Source organism: Myxocyprinus asiaticus, chromosome 20, assembly GCF_019703515.2.
Source record: "Myxocyprinus asiaticus isolate MX2 ecotype Aquarium Trade chromosome 20, UBuf_Myxa_2, whole genome shotgun sequence".
In the NCBI taxonomy this organism is placed as follows: Eukaryota; Metazoa; Chordata; class Actinopteri; order Cypriniformes; family Catostomidae; genus Myxocyprinus; species Myxocyprinus asiaticus.
Genome location: NC_059363.1, coordinates 35,479,760 through 35,507,394, shown reverse-complemented (window position 1 = coordinate 35,507,394; position 27,635 = coordinate 35,479,760). Strand labels below are relative to the sequence as shown.

General features: G+C 40.4%; 1 protein-coding gene across 1 annotated transcript in view; it reads left to right on the top strand.

Moving 5' to 3' along the window:
- LOC127411210 (kinesin-like protein KIF26A) overlaps positions 1 to 27,635 on the top strand; it is a 178,008-nt gene that overhangs the window by 66,581 nt on the left and 83,792 nt on the right. Inside the window, exons 3-4 of the mRNA XM_051646604.1 lie at positions 12,759 to 13,247; positions 26,786 to 26,952. Coding sequence (XP_051502564.1) covers positions 12,759 to 13,247; positions 26,786 to 26,952 — 656 coding nt within the window. The remainder of the gene's footprint in view (positions 1 to 12,758; positions 13,248 to 26,785; positions 26,953 to 27,635) is intronic.

Genomic DNA, 27,635 nt, shown 5'->3' with positions numbered 1-27,635 from the left:
TCCTATTTATATTTTTTAAATGGAAATGTATTATTGACTTTTTTGTATACTTGAAACTTACTTAACATCCAGGTTTTTTTTTTTTTTTTTTGTGGTTTTTTTTGCTGGTCATCAGTAATCCAGATTACCATAAATGCATTTCTCAGAAAAATGTGTGAAAAATTGCACAGAAATCACTTTTGCGTTTAAGGTGTTTAACTGATTCAGTGAAAGCAGGCCAGTGTTTATGAGAGGTCTTGATCATTTGATTGCATTCTGAATAAATATTCATGTTAGTTAGCTTTGATTTATGAAACCTGACAACATGTTACATTTATAGATATTTTATTTCGATTGATTAATTTAACTGTCCTGGCGAAATATTTTTATAATGTAATTTAAATAATTTTGAGAACTTTTTAGAAGCATACTGAAACATACTATATTCAAATGAACACAGCTTTGTAAAAAAATTGGTGGCCTGTGACAATGGTCAATTATACAGTTCAGCTGTCATTGTACATTACAAAAATATTTGAATGCTCATGCTGCAATTGATCAATCTGAATGAAGTATTCCATAGAGCTGTGTAATAATAAGTAGTTGTATAATAAACATGCACAGTGAAATAAATAATGTCACTGATATAGAAGTTAATCAATCAGACAGTAATGAGAGAATGCCATCTGTGTCCTGTCAAGACAGTCACTCAGCACATAGACAGACATCTGTGTTTCTAATGACCCTCTGTCTCACTCTCCCGTGTGTGTGTGTGTGTGTGTGTGTGTGTGTGTGTGTGTGTGTTCCTCCCAGTGCAGTAAACATGTGGGTGTTACTAAGAGCTGAGATCTGCTATTTTTCACTGATTTCACTAATTAACTGTGTCTTTCAACAGAGAGATGTACAATTTGATTTGTGATTGTATTATTATGGTTTTATCTTTGGGCTGTTTGCCATTTTTGATAATATTGACTCCTGGAAAGAAGGGTTTAGCTGAAAATGTTGTTTGATGAGTTATTCTGTGTTAGAATTCCATTCAAAGTTGTTTGGGTAAAACTTTACAATAAGGTTCAATGAACAAACAATGAACAATATATTTTTTACAACATTAATTAATCTTTGATAATGTTAGTTAAAAAAATTGTTCATGTTAGTTCATAGTGCATTAACTAATATTAACTAATGCAACTTTTTGCATTGTTAATTAACATTAACAAAGCTTTCGGCCATATAGTGTTCTGTTGTTTGAAGCTCGGAAGATGACCATGTAGTACACAGCTGTGCTAAACAGGGATTTTTTTTTTTTTTCTCAGTAATGTACTGTAAGAATTTTGACCCATTTATTTTGCATTTATTTAAGTGATTGTTCAGTGCTGGTGCTATGGAGGGGTCTCGGGGGTCTGTGCCCCCTTTGCATCAACTACTGTGCCCCCCCCCCATCTAAAATCTGACTTCAAGTGGCGATTGCACTTTTGCAAGTACAATATTGAAAATCCTGACTTTGAATGGAGTTGAATGTTATGCAGCATTAGCTGTTAAGATTTATTCTTTACAGGGACATCATGTATTGTGTACAAATTGGGCTGTCAGTTTAATCTCATAATTTTTTTTATAGTTAATCGTGATTAATCTCAGATTATAAAAGTAGTAACATTTTACTCTATATATACTTATTTCCTGTCAAAATGCATTTACTGTATATGAACAACACAATAGGACAAAACAATACAGGATGTTTTTTCCAAACTCCACAGTATTTCACTAAAATAGCTCCAATTTGAGTAACATAAACATTTCCCAAAGTCTAAGTGGGATGCTGACTGATTGAAAGAACTAGTATTCATTGCAGTGTGCATTTAACTCTCATTTAATATTAATCAGTCGGCAGGCTGTCTTTTCACTTTAGATATAGAATGCACTAGGGATGTGCGGAATGTCTAATTTCACTGAAAAGAAAAAAGAAACCAACCTTCAGAAAACAGTAAAAAAAAAAAAGTGTTTATGCAAACCATTTAAAATACTTAATCTATTCCAAATCTGATGCAAAATGGGGCAAAAAAGGGGCATTTATTTGCAATGTGCTCGCCTTGCATTATGATCATTGTACATTAAATATAGAACATGACACGCATTCACTGAATCAACATTAGCGAATATTTAACAGGCATATTTATTGAAAACAATTGAATGAATAGTGCAGGACCAATAGAGCAACCCAGCCAGTTCTAAGCAGAATTCACCAAGTAAAAGTTACTTAACATCTTAAAACAGTCAGGACTTGACTCACCTGAGGCGGCTATCCTGCACTTGAAAAAGCCTGCCCAGCGGAAAAATAACATACAAGCAGATTTAAAGAAGACTCAAATGTGAAAACATTCATAGAGACTTTCAAACATTTGGAAATCCGATTCCCGCACCACCACCGAAATGATTTCATAACTACTTTGCTGAGTTTGCTTGTATAGCTAGAGGACACTTTCCTGCGCGTGCCTCTTCCCTCTCTCACTTATGGCACGCGTAAAAAGCCTGAGGTAAAATTAAACTTTGTATCTGCTCAAGATATCCTCTTTTTTAAATCATATTTGTATTATTAATTCTATTTAACATATGTAACTTTAATATGACAGTAATTTAAGCGCAGCCTCTGTAAAAATATAAAGCCAAAGATCAGTTTAATGGGGGGAAATATTAACCGACTAGTAATTCCAGTGTCGACTAGCAGCATTAGAACCGTTTAGTTGACTAGTGGACTAGTCACACACATTCCTAGAATGCATGATTACTAATAAGCATGTGTGTTTTTATATTGAGTTCAATTCAGCGCTGGACGCCCTGACATGAACTCAATATAAAAAGCACATCTTGTTCTGCTTTTAGCGGTGGCACTTCCAATATAAAGATAATTCATCCAAACTGTCCGGTGATCATTAGCTGACACTTCAAAAGCTTTGCAGCAAAGGTACAAAGTTGAAATTATATGAAATTTGAGTGGAGCATCAACAGGGAGAAAAACTAGCTGCACTGTGGGCTTGTAAGTATTGACATGCTTATGCTGTAAAATGCTGACTTACAAAAGACACGTGAAGGACTTCAGTGAAGTCCCGCAAAGTCCCTTCATACCTGTGGGCAATTTTTGAGTACCAGATGCGCTCTTGGATTTAATTACTTTCCCTTCAGCATTAGTTTTATAAGAAGATCTTTCTCCAGCACTTGATCATTGGCATGAACTCATTGTTGTGTGTTTGTTTTTAGTGCATATATGAGTGTAATGCACTAAACACATTGCAGTTAAATAAACTAAACACATTGTTCCACCCTCTAGCTGAATAAAATGTCACAATCTAATGTCAAATCGGTACATGCCTTAATCGCGATTAAGACAAATTAATTCATCACATGCGTTAATGCTGACAGCACTAGTAATTTGTCCACATGTTTTAAATCGCAAGAAAAATACAGCTTTAAAAAGCTGTTAAGAAAGTGCAAGCTAAAGCTCAAGTTTTTTTCTCAGGTTTAAGTTCAGGTTTAAGTAGCCTTTTTCATTGGCAGAAATTTTCATTGGATGTTTAACAGCTAAGCCAAGCCCTGAAAGCACTTATATATACAGTATATATACACACACACAGTCGACCAGATATGGATACAGGTGTGCACACATATACACTTAATGGCGTCCTCTGCTCCTGTAATTACACCCAAAGAAGCCCAGAGGATCTCAAAGCTCTCATTCTATACATTATGACCCTGCTTAGGAAACCCTCCTGGGCTGCAGTGCTCAGGTAGATTGACCATGGCATATGTGTGTGCACGTTTGTTTAAGTGTCCGTGGAGATTAGCGCTAGATGTGGTCTTTTGCTCTTTGTAGTTTAGTGAATGTAATCTGTATTAATGGCCTGCTGTGAAAGAACCTAGCTCTCACCTTATCACTACAGTGTGTGTAGCAACAGGTGTTCTCGCGGATTTCTCACAACCCTGTTTCCACCTCAAAGAAGCTCTTTCCTCACATACCTGCTGCAAAACTGGCGAATCATCTTTGCTAAATGCTTCAACGTTTGAGCTCAATCTTTGATGTATGTTTGACCTTAGTCAGACTAGATTCTATATTTAATTTGATGCTTATGAAAATATGGCTTTGAGGTATAGAGGTTCCATGCACATACTTACAGTTCTTTTCAGCATCTGCAAAATAGCTTTGGGTGCGTTACCACAACTAATTGCACTGGTGTGTGTACTCTCTACTCTCAAAAAAATAAGAGCCTGATCTCATGAAAATTGCATGACTGTGGCATCATTTTTGCGTAATGACACTGTGTGGGTCCATTGACATACCGCGGCAGTTCTGAGTTGAAATGTCCACTAAGAGGCGCTAAAAGCGAGTTCAATTTTCTTCCAGACGGATGAGGTTTTAAATATTACCCAACAAAATCTACTCAGTTTACTCAAAGAATACATGGCTTGTATTACCCATAGATAACTAATATTGTCATTATATTCATGCTGTATATCCAGAGGGGAACTGGTTCACCTTGTTGAGCCTGGTTTCCCCCAAGGTTATTTTTTCCATAAACTAACATCTTATGGAGTTTTGTGCTTCTTGCCACCGTCACCTTTGGCATGCTAACTTGGGGCCTAAAGACAATATTTTTTAAGGCATTATTTTCAATTGTGTTATTCATTTAAACCACACAATAAGGATTTTAAGACTTCACAGCATCATTTTTGATCATCAATTCGAAAAAAGTAGGTTTTTTGGAATACTCAAAATGCAGGACCTTTGTTGGTATTCTGTTCCATTTTGAGTTTTCAGAAAAAAATACTTTTTCGAACTGATTCACACAAAAAGTGTTCAAAATAGTTTTGATTTGTCAAATGTGTTATCAGTTGAGCTACTGCACAATCTGACCACAGCCAAATACGATTATACGTAAATGTAGTAAAATGTGTTGCCTTGCAAGTCATGTGCTAAAAGTATTTTGATGTTATAATACAGCATTGTGAGGGGAACAGGGCGAAAATTATGTTTATGAACTGATGATTTCCCCTTTTACTTGTGATTTGTGTGAAAGTGAATAAAAGTAATTGTTGTAGACCGTCTAGTGTTCATTTGACCTGGAATCTGCCACAATACTTACAAAGAGCTTGGTTAAAAAAATAATAAAATAATAATTTTGCTAAAATGTTGGAATAGAAACATGATTCTATGAGACCAGGTTGGATCTTTCGAATGCATTGTATGCATTGTTTGCAAGTTTGCTGTGAATATTCTTTCTTGGTATGAACAGGTGTTCACTCTCTTCTGGCGTTGTTGAGTGGCTGGTCCAGCCTTTCTTGATCAGGCAGACTTACCAACAAAAAAATAAAAATAAAAATAAATAAATAAATAAATAAAATCCCTCTCTTTTGAATTGGGCCAGAAAGCAACCACCCAGAACACTCTAGAAACTGCATAGCTATTAAAACAAAATAAAAAACACACACACAGACCACAAAAACCCACAACAGCCTAGCATCATGTTGGTGACTTTTGCATGAGCAGGCACCACTCACATTTTTATTAGAAAATACAAAAACCAAGCGTAGTGTCAGTTCAGGCAGGTCATGTGAGTCAAGCTCACAATCAGTTGGCCCTCAGTTGATCACGACGTCTACAATACAATTCAGACGCTTATCAGAGCCATCCTGTTCAAAGGAATATTCCAGGTTCAACACAAGTTAAGCTCAATCGACAGCATTTGTGGCATAATGCTGATTACCACAAAAATGAATTTCGTTTCAACCCTCTTTTTCTTTAAAAAAAGCAAAAATCGAGCTTACTGCAAGGAACTTACAATGGAAGTCAATGGGGGCCAATCAATAAACGTTAAATTACTCTCTATTTCAGAAGTATAGTCACAAAACATAAACAATATGCATGCTAATGGGATGTTAGTGTGATAAAATTGCATCCTTACATTTTCTGTGTAGAGCTATATCCACTATATCACTTCGTTGCCATGACAATGTAATGTCAACAGACCCTAAAACCCTAAAACAACTGTAAAAATGATGATTTAAACAACTCATGTATTTGAGCTGTAAAGTTTTGACAGAAAAATTAATGGAAGTGCTTTTACAAAATTATAAGCTTCACGTTTCTGTCTTTAAACCCTCCAAAAATTGGTCACATTCACTTCCAATGAAAAAAAAAAAAAAAAAAAACATTAACCTCGATGTTTGCTTTTTTTTAAAGAAAAGGATGGACTAGTCAAAATTAATTTTTGGGATAATCAACATTATGCCACAAATGCTGTCGATTGAGCTTAACTTGTATTGAACCCAGAATATTCCTTTAAGTCCTCCACTTATTCATTGCCTTAGCTGCCTTTCCTTTGCATGGATGCAAGCTACACTTAACACCCTCCTCCATCCCTAGCTCCGCTTCTTGTATGGCAGCTATGCTTTTAGTTTTCTCTACATCTGTCTTGTGCTCTGTGCTCTAAGACTACAATTGTTTGCCAGTTTGGAATTCCTATTTTAAATGTGTTATTGTACCTTATTCTTGATTTATCAACTTGATATACAGTATTTGAAGTTCTTTTAAGTGTCCATTTTATTTGGTATGCAATTGTACCACGTTGCACTGTCATAATGTTTAAAAAATGGAACAATGTTGTTATAATTCTGCTGGATCTGTTCTGTTACCCCTGGGGGTTATTCACTGCACTCCCTGCTCTGTCCATTCACGGCTGCATGGATGAGCAGAGAGTTTGATCAGATTTCAGATTTCTTTAATTGTCTATAAGTGAATAACTGTATTCATTCAACTATTCAAGTCAAGTATTCTTCTGACTTAAAAGTAGTTTTATCTCTCTTTTCACTTTCTCATTCTCCCTTTATCTCTCCACCATCTACATTTCTTTTCTTCTCTTCTTTTACAGTAACTACATAACTCCTCCCTCATCCTCATATTACACTTGTATCACATTCATTAGTTTTAGAGACAGTCAGACCTGCAGGCCGAGGGCACAAGCAGTCATTTATCCTTCGGTTCCATCTCTGCTCTTTGGTGCATCACTAATCAGTAGATAGGCTCCTGCATTTATCCCAAGAGCTTCATAAAACTCAGAGCTGACTGCCAATAAAGTCACACAATGGCCAACGACAAGCCCCAAAGCCAGGGGTCTGACCCTCATCATGCCTCATATTCTCTTTCCCTCTCTCTATATATTTCTTGCTCTCACATACACACTCCTCAATTTTCAGTTCTCTCTCTGGCACCGTTGGATGAATGGTAGCATCCTAATGGTGACTCATTTTACGATATGCAGTAAGCAAACGTACATCACCAAGACATTAGTGTCTTGAATAAGAATGAGTGCATCATTTCTAAAGCATTCTATCGCATTCTCTTTTAAGTGCCTCATTTGTGTACAAACGTCTGAACGGTATCTTAAAGTCGATCTAAAACTCTATGCAGATGCTCTAATTCATGTTCCTGCTCTTATTGTGAATGATTCATTAGTGTATGTTATTCCAAAGATGCCAAAAATAGTTTGTCTTTGTAATCTTTCATCAAGATGTACTTTTCATCTTTTCTTTTTGGCTGACGTCACCTTTTACTCTTTTTTTAACCCCTCCAAACATTTGGCTCCATTCTGGTATGCAATGCCCACTTTTCACAATCCAATACATTTCTGATGGATAAGCCCCACCCTACTACATCTTGCTGAAAGTCCTGTTTCACTCTGATGATGCACTGCAGATGAGAAAACACTCTAAAACTAACATCTTCTGGATGAAAACACATCGAATAGATTATTTAAAAAATATAATATATTATTATTATTTTTACAACGGATGCACGTGTGCTATCAGGGTATATCTTTTCAGCCCTAACCTTAAAATTAAAACTGAAGGTGGAATTCACTAAGAATGAAATGTGTCCGGTAAAAGCGGTGGCTGTTTGCATGCACTGTCTGTGCTGGTTTAGTGCCGATTCACTAAAGGAATTATGCAGATCATGTAATGGCGCAGATGTGTCTACAAAGTCTCTGCTAAAAATACTTCCCAGGTGCAATTTTGATCTTGCGTTCCAATTTTTAGGGCTCTGTAGCAGAGGATGCAGCAGACCTCCGTAATCTGCCACATTCTGCCAGGACTGTAGAGCATTACCCCACTACTGTGATCCAGACACCCGAATCATACCTTTAAAGGGATAGTTCACCCAAAAATAAAAAATTCTCTAATAATTTACTCACCTTCATACCATCCCAGATGTGTATGACTTTCTTTCTTATGCAGAACACAAACAAAGATTTTTAAAGAATATTTCAAGTCTGTAGGTCCATACAATGCAAGTAAATGGTGACCAGAACTGTGATTCTTCAAAAACCACATAAAGGGATAATGAAAATTATCTATATGACTCCAGTGGTTTAATCCATATCATCTGAAGCACTATGGTAGATGTGGGTGAGAAACAGATCAGTATTTAAATCCTTCTTTCTTTAAATCTCCAACTTTGACCAGCCCCAACCAGTAGATGGCGATATGCACGAAGAATGCAAATTGCCAAAAACTGAAGAAGAAAAATGTAAAAGTGAAAGTGGAGATTTATTGAAAAAAATGACTTAAACATTGATCTGTTTCTCACCCACATGTATAATATTGCTTCTGAAGACATGGATTAAACCAGTGGAGTCAGATGGACTACTTTTATGCTGATTTATGTGATTTTTGGATCTGAGTTCTAAGTTCTGGTCACAATTAACTTGCATTGCACAGACCTACAGAACAGAAATATTCTTCTAAAAATCTTCATTTGTGTTCTCTAGAAGATAGAAAGTTATACATATCTGGGATGGCATGAGAGTGAGTAAATCATGAGAAAATTTTCATTTTTGGGTGAACACTCCCTTTAACATGCCGAAAGTGTGCTTGACTACACCACGCATCTGGATATATGCCAGGTTATAATGCTCTTCTCCATCATTTGATCATTATTTGATTAATTACTGCTGATGTACAGAAACATGTACAAAAACATCTCTTATAACATCTCTTTACTAAAATTCATTTTTATCTGGCATTAACTGCGATGTAAATTGTGGTGGGCAATTTTTATGAATGAAGCACAATCTATATTGAGCCTAATTTACTCCATATCTCTGGCTTCCTGGCTGTATTCCTGGCTACGGTATTTGCCTTTTTTTTTTTTATCAAACTGATCACCTTTAAAGATTCATACCCTTTTGAATAGTGAGAGGTTTTAAACATTCCAACACAGAATATTAATAGTAATAAGACTTAAGTGCACCTGAGACGAGGAGTTTGATGTCAGGGTACAAATTACAAGATATCTTGCTGCATTTTTAATGACCATCTGTCATTCGAGACCCCTTATTTTATTAAACAAGCAACTGTGGGGTTATTTTGAATACGTATCAATGTCTGTAGACTTAATGGAGAAACTTGACAATGCCTGAGGTGTGTGGAGTGTGTAGTAAATGGTATGGTTTTAATTCTGCTAAATACTCTTATATTATATCTCACTGTGAAAGGTTTATGTGCACATGATCAGCTGTGGGTTTGTGGATAGTGCCTTTGGGCTCTCACTCATCCAGGTTACTGCCGTGGCTGTGAGAAACTCAGGCATCATAAATATTTATGCTGCCCATGGCTCCAGTCAGGGTCTAACCTTCTTAATACTGAACTAGAGGATGAGATATGCCTTTCCAAAGACCAGAAGTGTGCAGATGTGTGAAAAAGATGAGTTTATTGAGAGAGGGCGAGAGAAAGAGAAATTAGCATTAGGAATGGCCGTTTTTAAAGGAAATGTTCACCTCAGAAAGATTTACTTTATTTATGCCTCATGTTATTCCAAACCTGCTTGACTTTTTCTCTTTTCTTTTGTAGGAACTCAAAAGCAGTTGTTTAGCAGAATGTCCAAGCTGTTTTATTTTTTTATACAATGAAAGTGAATGGGGACTGAGACAAAAACAAATCTTGTGATCTTGTATTTTAGCAAATGTCATTATGTTTGAGTTTAAGTACACAAGACATAAGCCCCTGTCCATCAGGTAAGCTGGCTTCATGCCCCTGGCTTTGAATGGGAGATGATTATTTTCACGCTGGGCCTCTTGTCATGCTGGGAGTCTTACCAAATGTAAATACACTGCAGTGTGCTTCATGTCCGGGCTCAGCTGTTGTTTTCTTTACACCCCAACCCCATCCCACTTTTCCAAATCTCTCAATTTTCAGCTCTGCCTAGACTGAAATATTATAATTAAGTTGGGAAGACTAGGGAAATATTAGTGATGCTTTTTCTGGCGGTGATCAGTAAAATCGACTGAAACTGTAAGATCTATAATAAAATGCTTTTTGTCATTTCAGGAACAATGAGACTGTGTACTCATTGAACTTACTATGTTTTTTAACACAAGTATTAATAAATCAGCAGTGCTGGGCAGGTTACTTCTTAAATGTAATCGGTATTGATTATAAAGTACATGGAAAAATTGCAATCAGTAACGTAATCTCGCAGATTACATTTTTTTGTGGTAATCTAATCTGATTACTTTTGGATTACTTCGAATTTATCTCGTTTTTTTGATGTCACCTGCATTTAAATTGGATAATCTTGACCACTTTAACATAAGAAATAATCAAAACAAGCAATTACAACCTCTCCCATTATTTATACCATGATCAGTGGAAACATGTAAATACTTCATGCTGCAACTCCACCAATGTTCAAGCTAAATCTACACCCTTGCATCCAGTGGTCAAACACTGATTTAGACCGTTCCATCTTCACCTGGATAATAACGACTATCAGGTCTGTGTGCAATTTCACAACCCTCTCCATCTCCCTCTATTCCAAAAACACTAAAATTGTTACTGAACGTATATCATAGGTAGGCTGATTTAGAGTGAAATAGATTAAAAAAAAAAGAGAGAATAATTATGGTGATCAATAAATTATGAACAATTTAATTGTTATGCCTAATTAACATGTATTCATGTAATCCTTAAAAAAGTAACTGTAGTCTGATAACAAATATCGTAAAATGTAATTTAATCCACTTACAAGTGCTTGATTTTCATAATCTGATTAAGTAATTCAGATTACATGTAATCCGTTACTACCCAGTAACTTTTATTTTTTTAATGCAGCATAATATGGTTACATTTGTATTGTAAGAATGATATTCTGATGCTCGCTGATGATTTGAGCAAACCGTCAATTAAACATCTTCTGTCACCTCAGTGGAAAACAGCTGCACAAATTAATCTAGGGCGCAGAAAGTCCGAAAATAAGCGGAGCAAAATCACACGTGTCCATTATTATGAGTTCAACATGATATCGGGTCGATGTGTCTTAATGTGTTTGTGACAAGTGCAGTTTCACATAGAGACGGAGATTGGCTCATATGCTGCGAGTTTTTCACAGATGTAGGGTAAAAACAGTTAGGCTAAGTAATCCCATTGTCATGAGGACAAACAGGTATCTTTAATAAAAAATAATGCAGAATACGGTTTCATATTATTAATAGAAACATTTATAGCTGTTAATCAGGCATCAGTGTATAAAACACTGGCTGAATGAGTCTGTCAGACTGAATTAAAGGTTATTGATCATCATTGGTGAAATGCTTCAACACCTGAAATATGCTGCATTTTGATAATATTACACTAGAGGGAAATACCTGATAAAACTTCAGTGTACCTGCCGTCTTATATTTCAATTTTTTTAAGCATAGGCTATCTTATTTATTATTTACTTTGCTATTGTAAAAGCATATGCAGGTCTTGTAAATTTTATAAGGGGGGATTTACTGTCCAACACTTTGAAAACCCTTGCTGTAACTGTACATCAATAATGATGTATTGATGGAATAACAATAGAACAGATGTAATTTTATGTCTTTTGTTGTAAACCCTCATCTGACGGTTTGATGAGATTCCTATTCAAACCGTCACATCTTGCCAGAAGATAGGCAGCAGGATGGAGACTCAACTGGTGGCAGTGGGGAGGTGGAGGTTGCCACGTCGGTACTCTGAAACAGCAAAGTGATAGGCTGTGACCTTTAAAGCAAGAGCTATCGTATGATTAGCTGGAAGGTTGAATTAATTAACAATATAAAATTACGAGTCTCCCCACTTAAACTATGCCTACGCTTCCATTTCTCCTACAATATTTTAGAAACAACATCTGAGACAAACATCTGATTCTTAAATAAACTCCATAATAATTGAAAACTCCATAGAATCTATGTTGCTATGAAAAACATCTGAGAAATACAAATTTATTAAGGGATATATATTTATTGTCAAATCAGGGACAATTAAGCTATTTTTTGTCTTTAATCCAATGACGACATCCTTCATTTTAGATACCAAGTGTGAATTCATTTGAAAATAAAAATAAATATAACCAAAAAAAGACAAAACACCCTACTGAAAAGACCGATGACCAGTATATGTTGTGTTCTGGATGCTGGTCTCAAGTATGGGATGCTGGTGAGCTGGTGTTCTCATCAGACTTTGTAACCAACTAGCAATATTTAAGCTGGCTTAAGGCTCCACTTCATCTGAAATGCCATTCTAGTTAACCAGATTCATCATTTAAGATTAGCTGGTAAACACTAGGACTATGCTGGTTCATCAGCTAGACTAGCACCAAAACAGCAATAATCTACAATGGATTGGAAATTCATGGTCTTCTCAGTAGGGTAAGCAATGTTCAATTACAAAGAAACTGTTAGTAACCTTCTTTTGCCCTCTCTCACACTCTATAGGACTCTGGATTTGCTTCCTTCATCATTGACCAGCTGCAGATGCCTGATTGGCTGGTGAAAGGTGGGCATGATGGAACAAATTGCCAGGTGTGTGCCACACCAACACAGCAGCTGAGACAGCAGGCACTCCAGACCCTCCAAGAACTGTGTCTGGTTTCTGACATGCCATTCCTTCCCACCAGCACCTTCCCTGGGCATCCCACCAGGCTGACCACTCATAGTGTGGTCACTCTTTCCTCCAGATCTGCCAAATCCAGGATACCTCACCCTGCACATAGTGTCCTACCTGTGGGGGAAAGAAGGCGTGAGCTGGGATGGACTCAGAACCCATCTTCCAGTGCTTCTGCAATGAAGCCAAGCGTGCAGGTGACCATGGGTGGAAGACCTTTGACGGGTGCCATCAGCTCAGTCACCATTCAGGCCCAGCAGTACCTGGAGGGCATGTGGAGCATATCACGCGTCAATAACTTCCTGCCTCAGCCAAGCGTGGTATGTAGCCTTAAGTTTAGCAGTGTTTATAGCGATGTGGCCTTTCATATGTGCATCAAATTAAGTTATTTATTAATAATAGATGTTGTGCCTTCTATATGGTTGAATGCCATGAAACCTTTCAATAAATATTCAGGTCATATTTTACACCAAAATCAAAATAAATACAAAATTTGATTTAGCTAAAAGAATATATATTTGTATTTATTTATTTATTTTTATGTACATATTCATTGTGGCATTAATTTTTATAAAATGTTTGCACATGTGTTCATAACTGTCATGCAAAAATATTAAATCTTCAACACTAATGCAAAAAAAATAATATATATATAATATATATATATATTTTTTTTTTTTCAAAGTAAATATTTGTACACCATCTGTTAAAATTTTACATCAAAAATTGTATTCCAGCAATGAGAAACTTATGAAAATCACCATTAAGAATAATGGGATTTACTAATAAATAAATAAAATAAAACAAACATTTAATGGTACTAAACATAGACCCCATTCCCCTTCTGTCACTCACTTGATGTTGTGTCGATGTAGTGACACTAGGAGTCGCCCTTGGGAGCCCCAAACACCTCAGATCTTTGAGAAAAGGCCAATGAGAATTGGCGAGTGGAATTTGCATGCCACTCCCCCGGACATATGGGTATAAAAGGAGCTGGCTTGCAACCACTCATTCAGATTTTTTCTTCGGAGCTGTGCGGTTGTGTGTCAGCAAGCTGTCTTCCACTACCGGTCCATTTACCTCCCAAGAAGCGTTTGCTGTTGGATATACGGTGCATTCCAGTGGCTTTTCTCTCCTTCTGCACAGATCTGTGCAGATTACGCCCCTGGGCGCTTCGACAGCGCTAAGAGAGTTTATATTCCTGCAAAGAATATATTTTCTCTATTAGAGCAAACACATTGACGTGAACATCTTTTTAAAGACGCGTCTTTTTCAAGATGCCTTTCCATCTTTGTGTGATTCCTGGATGCGGTCGCTATCTCTCCGCTTCCGACAGCCACAGGCGCTGCCTCATGTGTCTGGGTCGTAATCACACTGATGCAGCATTCGTGGATGGTTCATGTTCTCATTGCGAGAATATGACCATGGCAACGTTTCGGTCACGGCTTCTTCTACCTCCGGGTATGAGGCTGGCCCGGCTGGCGCTGGAGGCAATTTGGGGGCTTCAATGGGCGCGGCTCCGCCGGGTAAATCCCCGCAGACCTCCCATTCCCCAACACGCTCGGTTGCCCCCAGTGAATTCCGAGAGGAGACCAGCTTGCCCCAGGGCCAGCTTAGTGTCCCTTTCGGAGCTCCGGAGCGGGATGAGTGCTCGATCACTGCATTGGAGTTGACTGGCGATGTCAGATGCCGAGGACTTGACTGGGCTGCCACCTTCGGGTCGGCCCACCCAGTCTGAGGCTGACGGCAAGATGACCGCCATGCTTGCCCGGGCTGCCGCGTGTGTCGGGTTGGAGTGAAAACTTCCACCCTCCCCTGAGCCCTCGCGGCTACATGATTGGTTCCTGGGTTCGGGGCACCGCTCACAACCCCCCCCCCCCCACCGGTCTCTTTCTTCCCGGTAGTGCACAACGAGCTGACGAGGTCGCGGAGGGCACCTTTTTCTGCCTGAAACCGACCTCCCAGCTCGTCCGCTTTCACTACCCTCGATGGCGGGGCAGCCCACGGGTATACGGAGGTCCCTCGGGTGGATAAGGCGGTTGCGGTGCACCTGTGCCCGCAAAGCGCAGCCACCTGGTGGGATCGCCCAGCACTTGTCTCTGACGGCCAAAGCCTAGAGTGCCACTGGTCAGGCTGCCTCTGCCCTGCATGCCATGGCCCTCCTGCAAGTACACCAGGCCAAGGCAATAAAGGAACTGCACGTGGGTAGTCCAGAACCGGATGTGATGCAGGAGCTGCGCTCAGCGACCGACCTCGCCCTCCGGGTGACGAAGGTCATGGCGCGAGCACTCGGGCAGGTGATGTCCACCCTCGTGTTCCAGGAACACCACCTGTGGCTGAATCTAGTCGAGATGAGGGATGCGGACAAGGTTTGCTTCCTCAATACACCCATCTCCCAGATCGGCCTATTCAGCGACACCATCGAGGACTTCGCCCAGCAGTTCTTGGTGGTGAGGAAGCAGACGGAGGCTATACAATACATCTTTCCCCGGCGTGGCTCAAGATCCCGTATCCCATCTGCTCACCGAGGGTGTCCCCCTGCAGCAGCGAAAGCCCAGGCATAGAGCCCCCTGCAGGAAGCTGACGTCCCCCGCCTCACGGGCCAGCACGAGGATCCGGAAGGCTCCTAAGTGCCCCTGAGATGGATGACCCAGGGAGCGAGATGTCTGCTGCAAACCCGGAGCTGGTATCCAGACCACTCCATCCCCCAGTGGAGGGCCGGGAGGTAAATCCTTGGTTTCCTTTTCTTTTATGTTCGTACCCACATTCTCTATAAAAGAGCAGTTTCCTCACTCCCTGGGTCACATAGCCAGTGTTTACGACCGCCGTTATCACGTCAACCAGGCGCTGAGCACCTGTGACTTAGATGCCACGAATGCGGGCCCCCCGCCTTTGTGCGTCCGGTCGCACCACACTCACACCCACGGCCAGGTGGTTGTGACAGACTATGAGGACGGTCAAAAAGTCCGACCCCCCCGACGCCGGGTACATGGAGCAAGGTAAGTGCTTCGAGGGTCCCCTCAGCGCAGCCACAAGTTCGCAACGAAGCCAGGCTCCTCGACGTGGCATCCCCTGCTCCCTCCCACCTCGAGGCCCCACCCACAGGTATGTTAAACACGATCATCCCCTTAGTGCCCCTCGCCCGGAGCTTGGACACGTGGCTAGCGCTTTCCAACCTGTCACGGTGGTTGGCCAGGACCATCCGACTCGGTTACGTGAATCAGTTCGCCAGGAGCCCACCCCGGTTCAGTGGCATCTGCTTCACCTTGCGTGCGGAGATCGCGACCCTTCTGCGCAAAGGTGCGATAGAGCCCGTCCTTCCAGTTGAGATGAAGAAAGGGTTTTACAGCCCTTACTTCATCATACTGAAGAAAGGCGGTGGGTTACGGCCAATCTTGGACCTGCGAGTTTGCACAGACTCCCGTTCAAGATGCTGACGCCAAAGCACATTTTGCCATGTGTCCGGCATCAAGATTGGTTCACGGCGGTAGACCTGAAGGATGCATACTTTCACGTCTTGGTTCTACCTCGACATAGACCCTTCCTACGGTTTGCTTTCGACGGCCGGGCATATCAGTACAAGGTATCAGTATCAGTACATCCCTTCGGCCTGTCCCTGTCCCCTCGCGTCTTCACTAAAGTCGCAGAGGCAGCTCTTGCCCCGTCCGCATACTCAACTACCTCGAGGACTGGCTGATTCTAGCTCACTCTCGAGAGTTGCTGTGCACACACAGGGACCTCGTGCTCAGGCACCTCAGCTGGATAGGGCTTCGGGTCAACTGGGAAAAGAGCAAGCTCTCACCGGTTCAGAGCATCTCTTTTCTTGGCATGGAGTTAGACTCAGTCTCGATGATAGCACGCCTCATGAGCAAGCGTGTGCGGTTGGTGCTGAACTGCCTGAAGTCATTAAAGCAGAGAACAGCGGTTCCACTGAAACACTTTAAGAGGCTCCTGGGGCATATGGAATCCTTGGCGCCGGTCACGCCACTAGGGTTGATGCATATGAGACCGCTTCAGCACTGGCTTCAGACTCGAGTCCCGAGATGGGCATGGAGCCGCGGCACACATCACACCGATCTGCCGCCACTTGTTCAGCCCTTGGACAGACCTTGCATTTCTACGGGCAGGAGTTCCCCTACAGCAAGTGTTCAGGTGCATCGTCATTATGACAGATGCCTCCAAGCGAGGCTGGGGCGCCGTGTGCAACAGGCACGCAGCCGCTGGCTCCTGGACAACTGCCTAGAGTTGCTGGCAGTATTGCTTGCCCTGCGGAGGCTTTTGCCGTTGATCCGGGGCAAGCAGGTGTTGGTCCGTACGGACAACACAGCGACAGTAGCGTATATAAATCTCCAAAGCAGCTTACGCTCATGTCGCATATCGCAACTCGCCCGCCGTCTCCTCCTATGGAGTCAGCGGTGACTGAGGTCGCGTCGCTGTTGGCCTCTCACATCCCGGGCAACCTCAACACCACAGCGGATGTGCTGTCACGGCAGGTGACGCTCAGGGGAGAGTGGAGACTCCACCCTCAGGTGGTCCAGCTGATTTGGAGTTGGCTCGACAAAGCACAAGTAGACCTATTTGCCTCCCAAGAAACCTCCCATTGCCTGCTCTGGTATTCTCTGATGGGGGCTCCCCTCGGCCCAGAGGCACTGGCACACAGCTGGCCCTGTGGGCTGCACAAGTATGCATTCCCCCCAGTGAGCCTACTTGCACAGACCCTGTGCAAGGTCAGGGAGGACGAGGAGCAGGTCACCCTCGTGGCCCCGTATTGGCCCACCCAGACTTGGTTCTCAGACCTCAAGCTCCTCGTGACAGCCCCTCCCTGGTGAATTCCCCTGAGGAAGGACCTTCTTTCTCAGGGACGGGGCACCATCTGGCACCCGCGCCCAGACCTCTGGAACCTCCACGTCTGGTCCTTGGATGGGACGTGGAAGACCTAAGTGGTCTACCACCAGCAGTGTTATACATGATCACTCAGGCCAGAGCTCCCTCCACGAGGCAGCTTTATACCCTGAAGTGGCGTCGGTTCACAAATTGGTGTTCTTCCCGAGCTGAAGACCCTCAGAGATGCGCAGTCGGGTCAGTGCTTTCCTTCCTGCAGGAGAGGCTGGAGGAATGGCTGTCCCCCTCCACCTTGAAGGTGTATGTGGCTGCCATAGTGGAACACCACGATACAGTGGACGGTAAGTCCTTAGGGAAGCACGACCTGATCATCAGGTTCCTGAGAGGCGCCCAGAGGCTGAATCCTCCTAGGCCATACCTGTCCCCTCATGGGATCTCTCCGTGGTCCTCCTAGGCCTTCACGGAGTCCCCTTTGAGCCGCTAGAGTCAGTCGAGTTGAAAGCCCTCTCCTTGAAGACGGCCCTCCTGAAGGGCGACCCCTAGTGTCACTACATCGACACAACGTCTCGTTCCCTCCATCAGGGAATAGAGGTTACTACAGTAACCGAGACATTTTCTTTATGCAAAATCATGTCTTTATTTTTATTTATTTATTTATTTATTTTTGTGCTAGTTTAAAAGTGTATGATAAAAATTTATTTTTGCAGTATACAGAAAATAGAAGAAAGTACTGTAGGCCTACAGACCAAAAGATCTCTGTTTATTTTATTTTGTTTTTCAATTAAGAGTGTACGTTTTCATTATTTTACAAATCAGTGAAAACTAAAAGAACACATGCCGTTTCCATCATGTGTGTGGAATGTTTTACGTATGTTTATTTTTTTTTTTTTTTTTTTTTTTCTAGTTTCAAAGGGGTGTATGACCCAAAAAAAAAAAATAAATAAATAATAAAAAAAAAAACATTTCTTTAATGGATACAACATTTGTTTGTGATTGTTAGAGAAATCCAAATTACATTATGAAGGAATGAAACTATGGTCAACTGTTGTGCACTTTTAGTTGGTAGATGCCAATATCCATTGGGCAGGGTGGCTGATACAATGCTGACTTAAATTAAAGCATAATACAGTGTGTATGTATATATATATATGTACACACACACACACACTGTATATATAGCCAAAATTTACTCAGAAAAGTTTGAGTATGAGCATTATTACTTATTGATTTTGCATGGGTTTTTTTTTTCCACCTTACATTTACATTTATCAGATGCTTTTATCCAAAGCGACTTACAGTGCCCTTATTACAGGGACAATCCCCCTGGAGCAACCTGGAGTTAAGTGCCTTGCTCAAGGACACAGTGGTGGTGGCTGTGGGGATTGAACCAACAACTTTCTGTTTACCAGTTCAGTACTGTAGTCCACTACACCACCACCACTCCACCTGTATGGAGGTTAGGTATATTGAGAGTTTGACCAGTTCTTTTTATTACTCTTGCATTTTATTGTTGCACTGTCTTATTGCACTGTTACATTCCACAGTTAACTGCCCATGTGTGCTAAGCGCACAGCCTCTGAACTAAAGAAAACACAGCACCACAAGTGGCTAACTTAAGTGTTCTTGTCCAATTTTCACGGAGTCTGTTGCATCAAAACGTATCTAATGAAAATACACATCACCTCTCTTTTGTGGCATTGATGTTGCTTTTTGCAATCTTTTGCAATTGAATCTGATAAGGCCCTTTTGTTACCACAAACAGCAACAGCTATTGATGAAGAGGGAGTTCACAATAGAGATGCAGGTGAATTTCCTCTTTGAGCTAATGTCAACATGTCCTTTTATACCAGCAAGCGCACTGCCACAGAGGCTTTTAGCAACCAGCGTGTGCTTATTCACAGACAATGCAAAAAGCCTCTGCAAAAATACAAATAAAAAAATCAGACCAACTGCTGGCCCAGTGTGTGTTGAAAAACCCACAGAAGCTGACTGCCTCGCGGTACTTACCCACAAACACACAACTAAATCAACACGGAGACTCACACGTGTACATTGTACACGCACACCACTGGAATGACTTTGGTCGTATGCTTTTTTCTTGTTCAGAGATATGCCTTGTATAAGTTGGAAAGACTCCCTTCCTTTCAATAGACTGGCTCAATGACAATAACACAAGCAGTGCCCTGGGACATAGCTGAGCCTTAAGCAAAACTCATAAGTGCTGCCATTTGATTTCTGTGGGGAGAAATGACAGATAGAAGGAGGAAAAAGGAGGAGACAAAGCCATGGAGATGCACTGGGTATGAAACGAAGTCTTGGGAGGGACCTTGTGTTCTGTGCAGTTGGTTTTTATGTCTGTTGTACGGGGTAAAGGCACATCATTACTTATGAGGCAGATGAGAGTTCCTGAAAAGCAAAAAGAGAAACATCAAAGGGCAAGAAACAGTTTCACGCAGAGTTCAGGGCATTCACCATCAGCACAAGATGAAACGCTGACAGCTATCAAGTCTAGTTTCAATTGAACGCTTGAGAATGCAAAGGCAGACATGATTTGTTGGTACTATGGTGACACAATTGTATTGTTTGATGTACCTTGGATTACTAAGATAGCATAATGGTATATTAGAAAGTTTTACCATCTGATACCATCACTGTACTATGGTGCCAACATAATAGTTTGTTTTGTAACGGGGATATAAAACACATTCAAATATAAACTTTCCAATTCTCATATCAAAGAGCATTTTAAAGGGATAGTTCACCCAAAAATGAAAATTCTTTCATCATTTACTCACCCTCATGCCATCCTAGATGTGTATGACTGTCTTTCATCAGCAGAACACAAATTAAGATTTTTAGAAGAATATTTCAGCTTTTTAGTTCCATACAATGCAAGTGGATGGTGACCAAAACTTTAAAGCTCCACTTTAAAGCACTTTTTTCTGGAGGTAAGATGGTGCCCTCAGATGGAGTAGGTGTCCTACATAATATGCGTATAGGGAGCAGCAGTACCAGTCAGTAATGCTACAATGAAGAGAATAATGATTTTTATTTCTTTGATTATTTAACTTCTTTATCTTGCATATACATCTGTGTTGGTTTATATGTATTTTTACGTTTTTTTATTTACTTTATATTAAATATCAATTGTTTTATTTCACCTGTACTTCTTGTCTTTGACTCATTGATTGTTTGCATACATTGTTGGATCTGTGTAATTTTGTACATCGTATTGAACATTTATGTTGAACATTCTGTTTTTCAGTAAAAACAATCCACACTTTTAGCACAATGTGTTGACTTTTCAGACGGTCCCTTACCACACCCTCCACAGTATTAGCATGTTTCAGCACAATGTGTGGACTTTTCAGACAACCCCTTGCCCACCTTATGAAAAATGTCCAACTTATATAAATGTTACATTAACGATCCGGAACAATTTTGTCGTGACGCCATTTGACCAGCTTATGGGAAAAATTGCATCCCGTATTGATTCGATACAAGACGTATAATTTCATATTTAAATACAGGACCATCCCGCATGAGCACAGTGTGGATGCGGAAAATCGTGAGTTTATCGGGAGAAATTGTAAATCGGGAGTACAGCAGGAGGAGGGGTGGAAAAACAGGAGAAACCTGGAAAAATCAGGAGTTTTAGCAGGTGTGCACCAAGTCCTCTCATGTTTCATGTTTCCTCCCCTCCAACCACCTGTTATATAAAGACCACTTTTCACAATCCAATCAATTACAGATGGAGGAAAATCCAAGATAGTTTTTTTTCTTTGAACATCCTGTCACATTACAAAAGTAAAATGGATTGCAAAAGCAGTTTCATATTGACTTTAAGCTTGTTGTATATCTATCACAAGTATCCAGCTTGCAAGAGGTATATGGCTATGTTTTTTTGTTTTCCTTTGTATTATTCATAGCCTATTTATTAAATGCTTTGAAGATAAAAAAGAAAAGAAAAACATTTGACTCTGTAACCTGATGAATTGCACCTTGAAAGAAGAGAAAGTGTCTTGAGCAGACATTACTGTCAGCTTTATTGCTTTTCACTGTAGATGGCAGATAAATTATTAGAGCATAGAAAGGTGGGATTTCCACATGGGCTTCATATAGGCTGGAATGACCTACTGGGAGTGCCAAACCAGGAATCTGCCTCCCTCTGAGCAGGAGAAAGAGACACAGAGGGAGAAATTATGCTGCTCCTGTTCAAAGAACAGAGAAAGAGACAGATATTTGGGAGGAGATAATTGTATTTTCTGGACTCTGGAAGAAAGATGAGGGTGTAGACAGGGTATAGGGTGTAGCTTAAAGAGAATACCTGATTTTATCGAGTGAGCGGAGTGCTCTGCTGCTGTAGTTTAATGACCTGACCTGGGGATACAGCGTGCTCACCTCATGCTCAGTGTGTGACACTCGTGAAAACAGCTTGACTGGAGGGTTTAAGTCCTCAAACACCCATATTAAGTTTTTGACAGCTGCTGTGGCAGTGTGTGTGTGCATATACTCTACAGTATGTGTGTCTAATGTGTGTCTGTGCTTCCCAAATTCGGTCTCGCTCTGATGGTGTGGCCCCCTTAAACATCCTGTTGAGGTGAAATCTGACACCCGCTCCTTCTTTATTCGTGTGTGGGGGTTTAATGTACTGTCCAGATAGACACCATTCACTTTCAATGTGACGCTGTTTTGATTTATCATGGCACATCTGAAACCAGAATGCCATGAACGGCGATATGACTCTGTCATGTCACGGATCCAGCATGGTGTTTTTGCTTCAACGAGTGCATGAAAGCTATGTTTGTCCAAGCCCTTTCTGACTTCTCACAGACGTCCCAGAAGATTTGTGTTGCCCAAATAAGTTTCTCTGTATATATACACATACACACACTCATTTCAAATCAGATGATTGCAACATGCTCCAAAAAAGTTGGATGAGTCGAATGTTTACCACTGTGTAACATAATAATTTCTTCTATTAACACTTATTAAGCGTTTGGGCACTGAAGATGCAAGTTTGTTAAGTTTAGCAAGTGGAAATTTGCCCCATTCATCCATTATGCAGGTCTTTAGTTGCGCAATTGTACGGGGCCTTCGTTGCCAAACTGTATGCTTCATAATGCGCCACATATTCTCAACTGGAAACAGGTCAGAACGTCCCTGGAAAAGATGCCATATGGATGGCATTATTTGTTGCTCCAAAATTTGTATACTGTATATCTTTCTGCATTAATGGAGACCTGACAGATGTCAAGTTACCCATGCCATGGACACTGACACACCCCCATACCATGACAGACACTGGCTTTTGGACCTGACACTGATAAGAGCTTGAATAGTCCTTTTACTCTTTGGCCCGGAGAACACATCGATTTGAAATGTGGACTCGTCGGACAAATTTCACTGTTCCACTTTTCATCTCAGATGAGACCGGTCCCAGAGAAGTCGGCTGCGCTTCTGGACAATGTTGATGTATGGCTTCTGCTTTGCACAGTAAAGCCTTAACTTGCATCTGTGGATGCAGCTGCGAATGGTGTTGACTGACAAAGTTTACAGAAGTATACCAGAGCTCATGTCATAATATCCATGACAGACGAATGGCGGTTTACAAGATAATTACGACTGAGGGATCGGAGATCATGCACAGTAGGACAACGGAAAACGACATACTGCCCGGATTACAAGTGCATGGTTGTGTAAGCAGAGAGTGCGAGTGTTAGATTGGCCTCCCTGCAGTCCTGACCTGTCTCCAATTGAGAATATGTGATGCATTATGAAGTGCAAAATTTGGCAACGAAGGCCCCACAAAATAGCCTAACTGAAGACCTTCATTATAAATCAATGGGGAAAATTCTGCTTGCTGAACTTAACAAACTTGTGTCTTCAGTGCTTAAATGCTTAAGTGTTATTAGAATAAATGTTGATGTTTCACAGTGGTAAGTACTTGACTGTCCCAACTTTTTTTGAAGAGTATTGCGATCATCTGATTTGAAATGAGTGTATATTTTCCAAAAGTTAAATTCACAAGAGAAAACATCACACAATGTGTTGCTGAAGCACTTTCAGTATAGCACAGCACTTTTTGCTTTCATTAGCATTTTCCATTCTGTCCCAACTTTTTCTAGTTTTGTAGTTCAGGACACTTAATTGATTTCTCAGTTATGTTTCAATGAAGTAACATTTTCTCCAAATATCAATACACAAACAAGACAAATGTTGACATACACAGTAAAAACCTGAAATTGCTACCGCATATGGAACTGTTTTACCTAATCTAACCCTTAAAAGTTTTGGTGGTGCAACCTAATGTGGTGAGGTTGATTTAGTGATCTTAAATACAGTATATATATATATATATATATATATATATATATATATATATATATATATATATATGAAAATATGACCGATCATGCAAAAATGGTCTTTTATTTAATGATAGTGATCATATGAAGCCATTTATTATCACATAGTTGTTTGGCTCCTCTTTAAATCATAATGATAACAGAAATCACCCAAATGGCCCTGATCAAAAGTTTACATACCCTTGAATGTTTGGCCTTGTTACAGACACACAAGGTGACACACGTTTAAATGGCAATTAAAGGTTACTTTACCACACCTGTGGCTTTTAAAATTGCAATTAGTGTCTGTGTATATATAGTCAATGAGTTTGTTAGCTCTCACGTGGATGCACTGAGCAGGCTAGTAAAAAGTAACTTAATTAAATAAAAAGTTATTTTTATGGAAAGTAAAGCATTACTTTTGCATTACATTTGCATAACTTTTTTCTCACAGCCACTTTCTCTTCTGCAATACTATGCATTCCATACAGATAAGCCATGCATGCATTGCATACAAGATACATTACAGGTCATGCTTGCTACTGTACAACACTCATGTCAAATCAACAACAAACAGATATTTAGAAAGTAGGTCTTCACGTCATATTTATAATAAAGAATCAATAACATGAATATGTATTATTTGTTTTTCCATCAACATGGCAGCCAATATGAATAATGAAGAATAACCTTGTCATCTCAGTGCATGCTTGTTTTGAGTTGATTCACAGTGCGTACAGACACCACAACTTCAAAGATGCATGTTGATACAACTTGAATGGAATCATTTTTAATGCTACCAAAATGTCATAAAAATGGGTTGTTTCATGAAACAAACTACTTGTTTATTATAAAACAAAAATGTAGAATATTTTTAGAAACAGAGACATTTTCTCTGCGTACACAAACCATGTAAAACTTTGCTTGGAGTCACTGATCCAGTCAGCTTTTCTCATCCCATTCTCACAGTTACAGGGAGCTCTAACACAGAGCAGTTCGGCTGCATAAGTCCGTGAATTGAGCAAGTATTTCACCCGGTGTTTCATTATGTCGTGGCCAGTGGAAGACTAGTCTTATAATCCCTCTGCCTAAATGCGTTTACTGATTTTTTAATGCAGTGTGTATTAACACATGAATCAACCATGTTTCACTCAACCAAATGTTGTTGATCTCATATCACGCTAAAAACACGAAATGTGCATGCGCGTTAGCGAGTTGATTGACAGGCGATGTCTGTATCTAAAAGGTGACTGGCTCTTTTATCTGCAAGGCAGGACTTCCATTCTACATCCATTGACTGCTGGGTGCTAGAGCTTCTTGGATGGGCACTCCAATTTCTCCCATTTATTTAAATAGAAGTGACTCGTCTCTCTGCTAAATGGTCTCTGGCCTCACACTCTATAGACCCCCAACACTGGACATAAACAAAACATAAGCAAAATAAATGAATATTTTGTTCTACTTTGTTCAGAATGCATCAATACTCAAAAATCAACTGCTTATGTAATAGTAATTATTCAACAAAATGTCACAATTCCACAAAGTGCAGACTAGAAACGTCTCAGTCTGAATGCTGCTTGTCGTACATTGTCTGGTTTAAATGTTCCAACCATGTGTCTGAAATGTTGTGATATATGGAGCTCATATGCCATTCCAGCTATATTAATAGTTTTCCTGTCAGAGTTTTGTGGACACATCGTGCACACTGGATGGCATATGCTTCATGAAAAGATTGTTAACTATGTTTCTTAAGCTGTCAGACATGAATCCAGAGCAAACACGATCCCAGCCATTATGCACATCCACCACAACGTAGAAGACTAAAACCACGGTTGTCAAATTGCTCACAGCAGACTCTGGGAAATGTCCCAACCTCACCTGCAGGTTTTGGGTATTGCTTATGTATAAAACAAGCACTTGACAGATCATATTGATTGTTGGATAAGCTGCTTAGTTACTCACAGGCCTCAGACAAAGAGCAACTCTGGAAAAATAATGAAAACATCGCTAAATTAATGATTTCAGTGCAGGAGATATTCAGCAATATCTCCTTTTTGTGAAAAAGCTATTCATCGCAGACAACATACAGGAATTTATGTAACAGCCCTGTTTATTTGAAGTCACCCACTTACAGTCTCGTTTGTCCCTTACTTGATTTTCTGTGTGGACACGATGGAAGTTCCAGACGAAAGGCTGGCTTCTTCACCCAATCACATTCCTCTTTCGAGGGAGCCTTTTGACCTGCTTATATTATTTCTGGGCATGCATGACTAAGAATATGCCATTTTTGTGTACTATTCAAATCTCTGCCCATTGAAACCCATTTCATAGCTTCAGTACAGAAATGAATGCTTCTCCCTGATGGCGAATTATGTCTTTCCCTTGTGCTCATGTAGTTTTTGACAAATACATTGCGTAATTGTTACCTCCCTCTTTTTATATGTAACCTTTGATACATAATTTGTCAAGGAACCGGCTCTTGCTCCATGTAAGGACATGCTCTGCCTTGTAATCGGCATCATGAAAGCTCCTAGCAGATCTATTTATTAAGGTGTGATCCCCTTTGGCCTAGGCGTAGGATTCTTGAAACTGTGAAACAAGGATAATTTAGTCAGATATTATTTGGTTTGAATGTCTGAAGAATCATCTGTAATGTTTCCTCCCTTTAGACACAAGGTGTTATGAGTCAAGCAGAGCAGAACAACTGGCCCTCAGAAAATGCCGTCTCCAGAGTGTCCTTGACTCCCTCCAGACAAAGAAGTCCGGTTCAGTTTGGTCAGGCCATGCCCCCCTCCACCAACCAGCCAACCTCAGCTGCGGCATCCTTCTTCATCAGGTAAGAAATTACATGAATCATATTAAATAGGCTTGCACAACCTTATGCAGCAATGCATAGTTGTTACTTAGATGTCTCTGGATTTGGAAGTTAACATCATTTGTAAGTTTGCTATGCAGGTCTCACACTTAGTATGTAGTATATTATTCTAGGGTGGTCTGACTTAGTGAAAAAGCATAGGGCTGGTAAACAGAAAGTTGCTGGTGCAATCCATGTAAGGAGCAAGCCATGAGCTATCACTATTATACCCTTGTACAGCAATGCAAAACACATATTCTGAATGAGTTTGCCTTTTTTACAGTAAACATACCTAACATTCTTAATGCAAGATACCTGAAAAGCAAAACACGATACTACGGCTTGTTTTCAGGGAATGTTTACACTCTAATGGCAAGATTTTAGGAACTTACATGCTGGTGCTTAACTAGAGGTTTTGTTAGCCTATTTATTAGTGTCCCAGTGCTGTTGGTATGTGGAAAGGGGTGGTGAGAGGAATGCTTCTGGAATTGTCCTGGAAAATACATTTGATATTGATATTCCTCAAGCCAAGTGACTGCATTGGACATTAAAGTGTGATCAGTGGGCCCCTCCCTGGGTGGAGAAGGACAGCAGTCCAGTTTTAGATCCGCTTGGGATGTTGCCACTTGCTCGAGCACTTCCAGGTCATTCTGAGAAAACAGACA